The following is a 12,384-nucleotide window of genomic DNA, read 5'->3' as shown; positions in this document are numbered from 1 at the left end:
TGACCTATGGTGACTGACCTGAGTGTGCGTCAGTACTGCGCTTTGTTCGAAACCGCATTGTCGCATTATCGCATTATCGGCAAAGGTTCGGTGCCCGAAGGTGCTATGCTTATCAAGCACGCTCGCTTAACGTCCAATTAATGTGGGGCGCCGCCGCCCACCGCGATTTCCAATCATCCTGTACAGCGGCGACAACGACTCTGACTCCTTCGTCACCACAACTAACACTTAAATACAGGGTAAGGTACGGCTATCAACCCTATTTCTGCTACGAGACTCTTGCTGATCTATCTGAGCAGTTTGCGCACTCGCCCACGCTCCTTCCACCGTTGAACACGCACTCACTTTGATTTGTAAAGGTTAACAGTCGTCACAATGGCACGTCGTCCAGCCCGTTGCTACCGCTACTGCAAGAACAAGCCCGTACGTCGAACAAAAAAGCCCGAACAGCGAGAAGGAATGGCAGACTGACTGGACTCCAGTACCCCAAGAGCAGGTTCAACCGTGGTGTACCTGACGCCAAGATCCGCATCTTCGATCTCGGCCGCAAGAAGGCGAACGTCGACGACTTCCCCCTCTGCATCCACCTTGTCTCCAACGAGTATGAGCAGCTGTCCTCCGAGGTTCTCTCGAGGCCGCCCGTATTTGCGCCAACAAGTACCTCGTCAAGGTAGCCGGAAAGGAAGGTTTCCACATGCGTATCCGCGTCCACCCCTACCACGTCGTCCGTATCAACAAGATGTTGTCGTGCGCCGGAGCCGATAGGCTTCAAACCGGTATGCGTGGCGCTTTCGGCAAGCCCAACGGTCTTGTCGCTCGTGTGAACATCGGCCAGATCCTCATGTCCGTCCGAACCAGGGACTCCCACCGTGCCACTGCTCTCGAGGCTCTGAGGCGTTGCCAGTACAAGGTACGTTGTATTTATTGTTCTTTCCATAACGTCACGTCTAACACCCTGCAGTTCCCCGGTCGCCAAAAGATCATCGTCTCCCGTAACTGGGGTTTCACCCCTCTCCGCCGCGAGGAGTACGTCGAGAAGCGCCAGGAGGGCAGGATCAAGATCGACGGTGCCTACGTCCAGTTCCTCCGCAACAAGGGTAACCTCGCCCAGAACATGCGCCGCTTCCCCGACGCTTTCTCTGCTGAGGCTTAGGTTGTGGGTGGTGATGACGTATGCGGATGATCATGGGTCAAATGGGATACCGGTTATGGCGTGATTTTGTTTTCCTCCTCTCCAGTCATGGATGAAGGTTTGAGGAAGAGCATCTACGGATTTTAGCTGTAGACAACGACCGATTTCAGCCTGACAATGACAATGAGATAACAAACAATACCGCTCAGATGTGATGTTGAAAAGAGATAATGCAACCTCTGGCATGTTGATAACAGACATCGAGCCATGATTTCAAACAGCGATATTGCTAATATGCTATGCGATTCTACGACACTCCTTCTCGCCTCACACTTATAGTGCTGGTATATGCCTTCCGCTATACAAATGAAGTAGACACAAAAACGCCAATACAATGCGCTACGAACAATCAAACCCCAACACCCGCTCCCCTACCCTCAGCCTGCGCCTTTGAAAACTGCTGCAGCAACTGCAAAACACCACCTCTATTCGCCCCCGGCGCCTCCTCCTCTTCATCATCATCCTGTGCCAGCCTACTTGTGCGCCAGGAATCGCCGATCGTGCTTTCCTCCTCGATGCGCGTACCAGGCGTATCTGCTACAGGTTGTAACGGTGTTCTGTATCTCCCCGACGGACCTGTACGCGGTGAGCCGCGCAGTATAGACGCTGACGACGGCTGGTGATGGGGATCGAGAAGGACAGACGCGATGGGTTCGTCTCGTCCAGCGGGCCCGGATCTTGGTGTGCGGCGCTGAAGGGGCTGACGGCCTGCTGGCCCTCGACTTGTTCCGCGAGCGCCTACGTCGACTGGCTGTGCGGTCTGCGACATGGCGCCGAAAGCGTTGGGGAATTGGGGTGGAGGGTGGAAGCCTGCGCGTCCTGGGAGGCGGGCACTGTTTCCCTTTCCTGTTGTTGCATACGTATCGAGGAAGCCGTAGTAAGACGCTAGCATCTTGTTGTCCTTGGCCATGAAGTAGTCTTCGCGTAGATCCCCGTCGTCTTTGTGTGCTCCGCTCCGGTTTGCAGGTGCATTGTTCACATTCTGCGTGCCTTTCTTGAAGGGGAACATGGAGTATGAGCAGGTGACGCCCAGCCCGTCGACTACGATTGAGAACTCGCGGAAGAAGTCGACGATACGCTCACTGCACTGTGGCAGGCGAAACATGAGCAAGAATGGAGTGACGACCATGCTCAGAATCTCCTCGGCGAAGATAAGAATCTTTGGCTGATACAATTTTGCAAACTCAGCCCGGACCTCATCCGTATGCAGCCTGTCCTGCCATGAGTCTGGCTTATAGCGAGTGTGGTAGATGACGTGATCGAGGTAGTAGGATGGATCCGTGACTTGGTCTTCCTGTGGACTGCTTCCTCGAGCGACACGGTATATTGTCGTGAGAACACCAATCCAGAAGATTGCAGTTTTTCCAGGTGAGATCTCGAAAGTGAGGAACAACTCTGAGTCGAGTAATGTGAAAGCGACAAGAACGGATGCAAAAGCTCCTGCAATGAAAGCTACAAAGGATGATATCTGCTCAGTCTTATCCTTGGGGAATTGTGCTAAGTAGAGGTTGGCGTAGGGATACGCCATATTGCGACGGCGGTTGAACAGATGCGGAAGCTCGTTGAACTCGCGGAACTTCCATTGAGCAAAGGTAGTGAAGTCGCGGTTGCTCAGCTGGCCAGGATCTTTGTGGTATTCGGTGAAGTACTTGAACAGATACGACGCCAGGACAAAAACAACTGCGAAGGGCGCACAGATGATGCTGATTATGCCTGTCCAAAAGAAGCGGCCCCTGAGCCTCCTCACAAGCTCTCGGCGATTCCTCTCTTTCAAAAAGTCCTGGTTGAACTGCCCATTCGGGCCACTGAAGACGAACTCCATGACGGCGAGATTGACGTGCCACCCGGTCGTCTCAGAAAATATGAATCGGTTCCCTAAGAATGGTATAGGCACTGTCACATCCAGAATCTCTTTGTTGAAAAGCGCGATGAGGTAATTGTCGCGCCGCATCAGCCGACTAGCAATATCCACTGCATCTAATCGCTGTCTGCTCTTCGAGTCTAGCAATTTGCGAGTCTCGGGTGATAGGTTCGAGGCAGTCGTCAAGTTCAAGTCCCGTAAAGCCATAATCCTGCTCACAATCTGCTGCCATTGAATTGTTTGTATGTCGCGGTCGGGGACGTCGAGGAGGTAGTGGTAGAAATCGTGCATAGCTCGTAGCCGTGGGATATCCGTGAGCAGCCCATAAAACGAGTACAGCCAGTAGATGGTGAAGACCCATAGCGCGAATATCCAAAATCCGTGTATCTCTTTGGTACATTTGGGCACCAGCACCTGGCTCAATTTGTTGCTACCAGAGAGCTTTGAGTAGTCGATGCACCAGCCAAGAAAGGTCATGAACCCAACCACAAAGGCAGATTGCAGTAGTGATAGCGTCCGCCGCAGAATCATCGAGTAAATGCCGCTGCCGACATAGTATTCGTATACCTCGCGCATGTATGTATCGAGGTCCGTCTGGTTCACCCACAGCCACGAGGCCTTCTCCTTTGGATCAGCAGTAAACTGTCCCCCTCTCCCGATAGCACCCCAGTCTCGCACGGGTGCGCCTCCTCTATCATCTCCATGTAGCCGTTGTTGTTGTCGTGTGGTTTCCCACTGCGCTCGCGTATGTCTCGTCGAAGGGCCGGGCACTGGTGGCGGTAAGCCGTCTGGCCGTGGGTGCGGGTTCGGCGGAGGATCAAGCCCCCCTTCTAATAGTAATGACTGGGGCACATCGTCGTCGTCATCCAAGGGCACTGCTCGAGCTGGCGCAGGCTGTCTCCATGCGGGTGCCCGGGCTGCTGTATTGATCCCGGGCGGGGCGTTGCGTCTTGCCTCCGGAGAGGCGGCGCGGCTCTCGGTTGTCATATGGCTTGAAGAAGCTTCAGCTAGGAGATCGTTGAGGTCCTGTGCCTCAAAGCGAGCCCCAAAGTTCTCCTCGTCTATGTCCATGTCAGGTCGCTCATCGGTAGAGGAAGATGTGCGGCGGTTTTGGTTGTTGGAAGCTTCTTGCTCAAGGAGATCATCTGACGCAGACGGCAGAAGCCTGGACAGCAGATTTGACGCCATCATGGTGTGTTGTCGCTACCAGATACTGAGGCAACGGTGGGGGCGCGTGGCCGGGCTGGGGCCTATGTGGGTGTTGGGAGGGCAGTCGTGTGAGGGAATGGGAGACGTGATCTCCAAAACAGCGGGTACAGCCCCATCAAGTTCAAATTCGTCCTAGTCTGCGGGCATATCTCGAGGAGAGGTGGTGGAAGTGGTGAATGCTGCAGTCATGGGACGGCCATTGAGTGATGCATGCAGGTGACGCGCCGCCTATCGATAAGCTTGCCGCCGCGGCTGCACCTTCCCCGAAGTGGCACACATACGGCCGCTTGCTGGCCTCAAGTCACAACACCCACCAGATATGTCAGTGAGCTATTTCCAGGAGCGTGGAACGCCCGCCTCCGGAGATGTTCTCTCACCAGCTACGACGTCGCTAGGTGGCGCCTCCCGTGGCGCCAATGCCTTGTCGAGCCGCATCACCAGTGTGCTGTCCGCTTCATACGCAGATCTGGAAATCCGCGATGCTCTGGAAACACTCGATACTCGTGGGGTGCGCAATACCGCAGAGACGAGACGTCAAATTCGGCTGGATGTGCAGAAAGAGGTGATTGAATGCAATGGCGAGATTGTCAAGGACTTTGGGCAGGTTGCAGAGGTATGATCACTCATTTGTGTTGGGTGACTTTGCTGAAATGTGGCAGCAACTGAAGCGCATTGGCACAGCGATCAGCAGCTTGAACAGCTATTGCGCTGACATGCGAAGTCACATCGCAGCTGCAAACAAAGAGACTGGACCTGTGTTGGAAGAAGCCACTGGTCTTATCAACCAGCGGAAGCAGGTCGAAAGCAAGCAGCAGATCTTACAGGCCTTCAACTCTCATTTCCTCATCTCCGATGAAGAGGCCACTGTCTTGACTTCTACTGCTGAGCCTGTCAACGAGGAGTTCTTCCAAGTCCTGACGCGCGTGAAGAAGATTCATCACGACTGTCAAGTTTTACTGGGGACCGAAGACCAGCGACTTGGTTTGGAGATCCTGGAACAAAGCTCCAAGCAGCTCAACGCTGCCTTCCAGAAATTGTACAGGTGGATCCAGCGCGAGTTCAAGACTCTTGATTTGGAGAACCCGCAGATCAGCGCTTCCGTGAGGCGGTCTCTGCGTGTGCTTGCAGAACGACCGACGTTGTTCCAGAGCTGTCTGGACTCTTTCGCTGAGGCGCGCGAGTCCATCTTGTCAGACTCCTTCCACTCTGCGTTGACTGGATCAGCCTCGGATGCGGAGCACATTGCCACCAAGCCGATAGAGTTTCAGGCCCATGACCCTCTACGTTATGTCGGAGACATGCTCGCGTGGGTTCACTCGACCACAGTGTCAGAGCGAGAAGCGCTAGAGAACTTGTTCATCTCGGACGGCGACGAGATCAAACGTTCGATTCAGGAGGGTCTCGAGAGTGAGCCCTGGTTGAAAGATGAGGAGGCCGAGATCTTCGATGGAAGGAAGGCTCTGAGCCAGCTCGTTGGTCGTGACTTGGCCAGTGTCGCGCGTGTGTTACGGCAGCGTACCGAACAAGTCGTCCAAAGCCACGACGACGCAACTCTGGCTTACAAGATCGCCAACCTCATTGGCTTCTACAAGGGCATGTTTGCGAAGCTCCTTGGAACAGACTCGGACGTTTTGGAAGTCTTCACTACGTTGGAAGCGTCCGCAATGCGCCAGTTCCGCGCGAACATGCGAGACTACGTTGCCGCAGTGCAAAGCGACATTGCCGTCCCACCCCAAGATCTGTCGCCTCCGGACTTCCTCGATGATGCACTTCAGACACTCAAAGTGCTTGCTAAGAGCTATGATACATCATCGGCAGGTGCTGAGGACCAGGAACAGGGTTTCCAAGCTGTCCTAGCAGAAGCCCTCGATCCCTTCATGAGCGGCTGCGTCAATCTACAAAAAGGTCTCCAGCAGCCCGACAGCGCCGTCTTCGCCATCAACTGCCTCTTCGCAGCGAAAGATGTCCTGTCGGCATTTACATTTGCCAGCGAGCGCGTCGAGGAAATGGAAGACACCATCTCCGAACAAGTCGCTCAACTCGTCGACTACCAGCACGAATACCTCCTCCACGAATCTGGTCTCGCCACGCTACTGGAAGCCTTGGAGCCCATCACCGACGACGAAGAAAGCCTCAAAACCATTCCTGAGCTCGAGCCCTTCAAGCGCGACGCTCTTGTCGCTGCGAGCCAGCAGCTAGACGAGTTCTTGCCGTCCGCACTAATCGATGCTGCGGAGAATCTCAAGCGCTTGAAGAACAGGAAGATGATCCAGGACATCACGGAAGAGGCCGCTGCTAGCTTCTGCGAGGATTTTGAGGTTGTGGAAAGTAAGATTATTGCAGCGGATGATCTGACGTATGATGAGGATAAGGAGGATGAGGAGCAGGAGCCGGGGTTGAGGGATTTGTTCCCTAGGACGAGTGGGGAGATTAGAGTGTTGTTGAGTTAGGTGTGTGTGTGTTTATAGAATTCGGACCATATACATTGGTTGATCATTCAAATATGCACATCTTTGAAAACCCCGTCCTCCCCTTCCGTCCCGACTAATCCTCCCCCAATACCGAAAATCGTAAGTCATGAGTCATACACGCTTCATTGCGGCTTCTTCTTCTCCCACTCTTCCGGTGTATGGCACTTTGGCGTCCACGCATGTATTGCGGCGATTTCGTCCTTGAGTGTGGAGTTGACGAGGCGGTGGCGTGCTAGTGTTGTCTTCTTGGTGAATTGTGGTGATACGATGATGGCTTCGTACATTTGGCCGCACCCGCCTGGGGTGGATTTAGCTTGAGGTGGACGAAGTTGGAATGAATGATATGAAGGGGACAGATGGTTCATTTGGAAGATGACATGAAACGAACATGTAGTCTCTAGTCTCTTGCTTCCGTGCAAATGTATTCGTATACACTGCGGGGTGCATGAAACTGACCACAAGGCACGATCCAAAGAAACAAGAAGAACGGAAATAAACAACACTGGAACCCCAGATAGAAGAGCATGAAAACGTAGGGGAAAAAGCAACATACCACTCAAATCCGCAATCTCCACATACACTGCGCCCAATCCCTCCTTCAACTTCTTCTCAATGCCCTCGGGCGTAACGCCCGAAGACGGCGCCGCCTGCTGATCCGTCGGTGCACTCATCGTATCTTCCGGGTCGACAGCAAGTGTTTCTAAAGTTTTGTAGAGCGTGTGTCTGGGGTCCATGTGAATTTGTGTCCGCTGCGCGCGCAATATTCGGAGCGGAGTCGTATCAATCTGATAAGATGGACGATGTGTCGCTTCGGGCGATGACGTGTGGGTGGGGAGATGCAGGGTCCAGGCGCGACTTTTGGATTGGCAAAGGTTGGGAAAGGCGTTGTCGAGGGCTACTACTACATGTTTGCGCCGACGCTGAGACGGTCGATTACACATGCGATGAGTGCGAATATGGCGACGAGTGCGCCGTTTTCTAATGCGGTGGTCAGGGCTATGAAGAAGCTGTGAGTCTTGCAGAGACATTGGAGCGCGTCAATGATTTTGTTTACTGACGGCGAACAGCTACCCGCAAGCTCTGGCAGACAACTCTTGGGATAACACTGGCTTGCTCCTGGAAGCTCCGTTCGTTGCGTCTCGTCGCCAATCGAACAACGTCCTTCTCACTATCGACCTTACGAAAGCTGTCGCGGATGAAGCCATTGCGCTCAACTCGTCGATCATCATTGCATACCACCCAATTATATTCAGAGGCCTCAAGTCGATCACGCTTGCGAATACACAGCAGCAGACTCTGCTGCGTCTGGCTAGTCATGGCATCAGCGTGTACAGCCCACATACAGCCGTGGACTCCGCACCAGGAGGGCTCGGAGACTGGCTAGCAGACATTGTTACTGGCACTAAGAAGGCCTTGAGTGAGGATGATTCAGAGGCTGGATCAAGCCAGCAAGGCGACAAGCCAGATGCAGACGACCCCTTCATCGAGAAGAAGCGGCCTGCATTCACGCTGAACCACCACCCCAGCCAAACCACGCTACGCACCGCAAAGCTGCCTGCCACAACGGCTACCACTGCTTCAGTCTCACATACTCGCCGGCCAGTAAAGCCCCAGTCGCCCGAGATCAAATCGCATCCTGGCGCAGGCATGGGTCGCATCGTGGAGTTCAGCCAGCCGCAACCGCTCCCCGCGCTACTCGATCGCATAGGCAAGGGCCTGAACAACCCCAAAGGCTTCCCCATCGCCATCCCCCAAAATGCCACCATATCTGACATCAAGATCCGCAGCGTCGGCATCTGCGCCGGCTCAGGCGGCTCTCTGCTAGGCGACCTCGAAGTCGATCTCCTCTTCACCGGTGAAATGAGCCATCACGAAGCGCTAGCCGCCATCGAAAAGGGCCAGGTAGTCATCAGTCTGTTCCATAGTAATTCCGAGCGTGGCTTCTTGGCTGAAGTGCTGCTGGCGCAGTTGGAGGAAGCTGTAGAGACAGAGTGGAGTCAGGTTCGGGAGGAGAATATAGGTAAGGAGGAGTTGAAGGATGCGCTGGCAGACGAGGACTTTGAAGTCATTGTCAGCGAAGTCGATCGCGATCCCTACGGCATCGTAGTGTTGAAACCCGAGGCCGAGTAAGGAAAAGTCATGGCGACAACGTACATTACCCACATGAAAAAAGGTCGGCAATACATCGGCCATCGTCCCATTCGGTTCCAATTTTCGGCCCCCTCAACCCCACCATCAAGCGTCCCACATTTGTGACACACCAAATTCTCCCCAAACCAACTCTCCGGGAGAGATGGCAAAAGCTGTCAATATATATTATCTTTTTGAAGAACCCACCATCAAAAGCCACGGCGCAATTACAGCGCCTCGGTTACATTTCACATGTATCCTCCGTGGCGCAATTGGCTAGCGCGTCTGACTGTTATCCTTGCGAGCTTATCAGGAGGTTGAAAGTTCGAGCCTTTCCGGGGGAGTCATTCTTTTTTTGCTGATGGACACACACACACCCTTGACACAGCCTGGTTGGCTAAGTTTTTGAAGAGTAAGGATGGGTTTTGGGTGAGTGAAGGCTGGACGAATTTCACAGGTGTGATGGTTCTTTGGGGGAGGCTGTGGGGCTGACCGGGTGGATTGAGGTATGGTGGTAGGTGGTAAGGTGGTAGATTTTGGGTATAATCTTGTGTCTTTGGGTGAAGAGCAAACATGCTGTATTGCAGGACAGCAACCACGATGGAAAGCAACTAGGCTGCAAGAGCAGGCAGCGTATCTAATGGGCCTGAAGCTGTATACAGAGCGTTGATATCGTGCTCCAAACCTGACGGTACTGTATACAGCTTTAGGCTCTGGGCTTTGTGGCCTTGACGCGTCGTCTGCAGTCAAATCGGCCCCTGTGAATAATAGAAGTGGAGGTTGCATGGCAAAGCAATGCGTATTCACAAATATTCATCATTAAATTCATTGTCTATACCCATTACATTACCCCATCCGTGTGTGCGAAAAGAGAAAGGTATTCCATACCCTTCCCAACCCTACCCGTTCAAATTTAGAAAGGCCACACCCAGTCCTCCGTCTCCTTAGGATCCAGCCCCTCATGGTACGCGTAATTCTTCGCCTTGATCTGCTCATTAAGCAGCGCCTCCCTCGCAGAGCCGCCCTTGTTACCCAACGTAGTGATGTGATCAATAGCATCAATCGCAAGGCTGTACCTGTCTGTACCGTTTCGAATCGCCAGCTCGAGCGGCGTATCGATATTACCCTTCTCTCTGTATCCGCGCACCAGCATGTTCTGCTGTCCCTTGCGGCCATATGTCAAGCGGTGAATCAACCATGGGTAGGAGTGGAAGTTAAAGATGCACGGCTTGTCGGAGGTGAAGATGGCTTTCCACTCGTGGGCTTTGAGGCCGTGGGGGTGCTCGCTGGAGTCGATGAGCTTGAAGAGATCGACGACATTGACGAAGCGGATCTTCAGGTCGGGGAGGTGTTGGCGGAGCAGGGCTGTGGCTGCGAGTGCCTCGTGGGTGGAAGTGTCGCCACAGCTGGCCATTACGACGTCAGGCTCTTCGCCTTTGTCGTTTGAGGCCCATTCCCAGACTCCGACGCCCTTTGTGCAATGGGCGATTGCTTGCTCCATGGTGAGGAACTGGAGGTGCTCTTGTTTGTCGGCGACAATGACGTTGACGTAGTTGGAGCTGCGGAGGCAGTGGTCCATTGTGGAAAGCAGGCAGTTGGCGTCTGGTGGAAGGTAGATGCGTACAACTTCAGGGCTCTTGTTCGCGACTACATCCAAGAAGCCGGGGTCTTGATGAGTAAAGCCATTGTGATCCTGTCGCCAGACTGTGGCTGTGAGAAGGATGTTGAGCGAAGCAATCTTCTGTCTCCATTCGACTTCGAGGCACTTCTCAATCCACTTGCAATGTTGGTTGACCATGGAATCGATGATATGGATGAAGGGCTCGTAGCTGTTCAGCAGACCGTGACGACCGGACAGAATGTAGCCTTCGAGCCATCCCTAGAAGATGTTAGTAGATCAAACATCACATATGAACCCTCACGTACCTCAACAGTATGCTCCGAGAGCATTTCCATGACACGGCCCTCGTATGCCAGGTTGCCACCATCCTCGTCCTCCTCGAAGTATTCACCCATCCAGACCTTCTTGCCAGCCTCATAGATCGTGTCGAGTTTGTTCGATTGAGTCTCATCGGGGCCGAAGACGCGGAAAGTCTTTGGGTTATCTCGGATCACATCGCGCAGGAAGCCAGCAAAGTTGGCCATGCTTCCCATCTTCGCGACGCCTCCCTTTGTGACCTCGACGGCATATTCGCGGAAGTCAGGGATGTGTAACTTGCCTCGGATGAGCCCACCGTTGGCGACTGGGTTCGCCGACATTCGTCGATTGCCCTCGGGCGCGAGCTCTCGAAGTTCAGGCTTGAGCTTGCCGTTCTCATCCCAGTGCTTCTCGGGTTCGTAACTGCGCATCCACTGTTCGAGGAGCTTGAGCTCGGACTTGTCCTTGAGTACGTTTGTGAGAGGCACTTGGTGAGCTCGCCAGAAGCCCTCCGAGAAGTGGTCTCCGACCTTTCGAGGTCCGGTCCAGCCCTTTGGTGTGCGCAGGACAATCATGGGCCAACGAGGCCTGAACGCTTTGCCTGAATCACGAGCCTCCTTCTGGTACTCGCGAATCTTTGTAACACAACGCTCCATCGTTGCAGCCATGGCTTGGTGCATCGAAGGCAGATCACTGCCCTCAACGAAGTAAGGAGTCCATCCGCAACCAATGAACAGTGCTTCGAGCTCCTTGTGGCTGATTCTCGAGAGTACGGTAGGGTTGTTGATCTGGCACAATTAGCAAAAGGTCGCCCATACACGAATCGCGTATTTACCTTGTAACCGTTCAAGTGGAGCACTGGTAGAACAGCGCCATCGGTAATTGGGTTGAGGAACTTGGTAGAATGCCAGCTAGTGGCTAACGGGCCTGTCTCAGACTCGCCGTCTCCAACCATCGTGAGAGCAATCAGATCGGGATGATCGAAGACAGTGCCGAAAGCATGAGAAATCGAGTAACCAAGCTCTCCACCCTCGTGAAGACTACCGGGAGTCTCAGGGGTTGCGTGCGATCCGATTCCACCGGGGAAAGAGAACGACTTGAAGAAGCGCCTCATACCATTTTCATCTTCACTCTTATCTGGGTAGACTTCTGAGTAGACTCCTTCCAAGAAACTGTTCGACAGGACGGCAGGTGCGCCATGTCCAGGCCCCGAAATAAAGATCGCATCAAGGTCGTACTTCTTGATCAAGCGATTCATGTGGATATATGTGAAAGACTGTCCAGAGTCGGAGCCCCAATGACCCAGAAGTCGTCGCTTGACATGATCCAGCGTCAACGGGTCACGTAGAAGCGGATTTCTTCGCAAGTAAATCATGCCCAAGCACATGTACATGCTGGCATGGAAGTAGTCGGTCATCTTCGAGACCTCATCGTCGGTCAATGGGTGCTCGGTGATAGAGGCTCTTGCGGGACCGAATGGAGAGAGACTGAGGTGTTCGACGTCTTCGACTACCTTCTCCGGGTCCACAGGCGCTTTCGCGGCCATTGCGTCCATGATAGAGTGTGAAGAAGACAATGCGTGTATCCAGCTGGGATACGCGCG

The 12,384-nt window shown here is 53.7% G+C and overlaps 6 protein-coding genes and 1 non-coding gene across 7 annotated transcripts; 4 read left to right on the top strand and 3 right to left on the bottom strand.

Annotated features, from left to right (window-relative positions):
• Nucleotides 1–187: 187 nt before the first annotated feature.
• On the top strand, nt 188–1,340 carry SNOG_03153 (hypothetical protein). The gene is made up of 4 exons (XM_001793682.1): nt 188–239; nt 360–423; nt 483–910; nt 962–1,340. Exons 3-4 carry the CDS (start codon nt 695–697, stop codon nt 1,151–1,153), a joined length of 408 nt encoding a protein of 135 aa, XP_001793734.1. The 5' UTR covers nt 188–239; nt 360–423; nt 483–694; the 3' UTR covers nt 1,154–1,340.
• A 389-nt stretch (nt 1,341–1,729) lies between these two features.
• Nucleotides 1,730–4,244, bottom strand: SNOG_03152 (hypothetical protein; the record flags this gene model as incomplete). The annotated part of the gene is made up of 3 exons (XM_001793681.1): nt 1,730–1,900; nt 1,935–3,744; nt 3,898–4,244. 3 exons carry the CDS (start codon nt 4,242–4,244, stop codon nt 1,730–1,732), a joined length of 2,328 nt encoding a protein of 775 aa, XP_001793733.1.
• A 337-nt stretch (nt 4,245–4,581) lies between these two features.
• SNOG_03151 (hypothetical protein) lies at nt 4,582–6,761 on the top strand (the record flags this gene model as incomplete). Its single annotated transcript, XM_001793680.1, has 2 exons — nt 4,582–4,875; nt 4,922–6,761. The coding sequence occupies 2 exons, from the start codon at nt 4,582–4,584 to the stop codon at nt 6,710–6,712; spliced, it is 2,085 nt and encodes a 694-aa protein (XP_001793732.1). The 3' UTR covers nt 6,713–6,761.
• A 94-nt stretch (nt 6,762–6,855) lies between these two features.
• SNOG_03150 (hypothetical protein) lies at nt 6,856–7,467 on the bottom strand (the record flags this gene model as incomplete). Its single annotated transcript, XM_001793679.1, has 2 exons — nt 6,856–7,031; nt 7,287–7,467. The coding sequence occupies 2 exons, from the start codon at nt 7,465–7,467 to the stop codon at nt 6,856–6,858; spliced, it is 357 nt and encodes a 118-aa protein (XP_001793731.1).
• Nucleotides 7,468–7,731: 264 nt separating this feature from the next.
• SNOG_03149 (hypothetical protein) lies at nt 7,732–8,863 on the top strand (the record flags this gene model as incomplete). Its single annotated transcript, XM_001793678.1, has 2 exons — nt 7,732–7,742; nt 7,801–8,863. 2 exons carry the CDS (start codon nt 7,732–7,734, stop codon nt 8,861–8,863), a joined length of 1,074 nt encoding a protein of 357 aa, XP_001793730.1.
• A 257-nt stretch (nt 8,864–9,120) lies between these two features.
• Nucleotides 9,121–9,207, top strand: SNOG_16710. The gene is given in 2 exon segments: nt 9,121–9,158; nt 9,172–9,207. It is a non-coding gene; the product is annotated as a tRNA-Asn (tRNA).
• A 458-nt stretch (nt 9,208–9,665) lies between these two features.
• On the bottom strand, nt 9,666–12,336 carry SNOG_03148 (hypothetical protein; the record flags this gene model as incomplete). The annotated part of the gene is made up of 3 exons (XM_001793677.1): nt 9,666–10,742; nt 10,790–11,569; nt 11,617–12,336. 3 exons carry the CDS (start codon nt 12,334–12,336, stop codon nt 9,777–9,779), a joined length of 2,466 nt encoding a protein of 821 aa, XP_001793729.1. The 3' UTR covers nt 9,666–9,776.
• Nucleotides 12,337–12,384: the final 48 nt, after the last annotated feature.

The sequence above is a fragment of the Parastagonospora nodorum genome, assembly GCF_000146915.1.
Source record: "Parastagonospora nodorum SN15 chromosome Unknown scaffold_4, whole genome shotgun sequence".
In the NCBI taxonomy this organism is placed as follows: Eukaryota; Fungi; Ascomycota; class Dothideomycetes; order Pleosporales; family Phaeosphaeriaceae; genus Parastagonospora; species Parastagonospora nodorum.
Note: the sequence above shows the minus strand (reverse complement) of the source record. Positions and strands in the feature narration are given on the sequence as shown.

Excerpts from the sequence above, each read along its gene's own strand:
- SNOG_03153 (XM_001793682.1), top strand. The coding sequence starts at position 695 with ATGCGTATCCGCGTCCACCCCTACCACGTCGTCCGTATCAACAAGATG. Across the intron at positions 911-961 it reads TGAGGCGTTGCCAGTACAAG|TTCCCCGGTCGCCAAAAGAT; the intron begins GTACGTTGTATT and ends AACACCCTGCAG.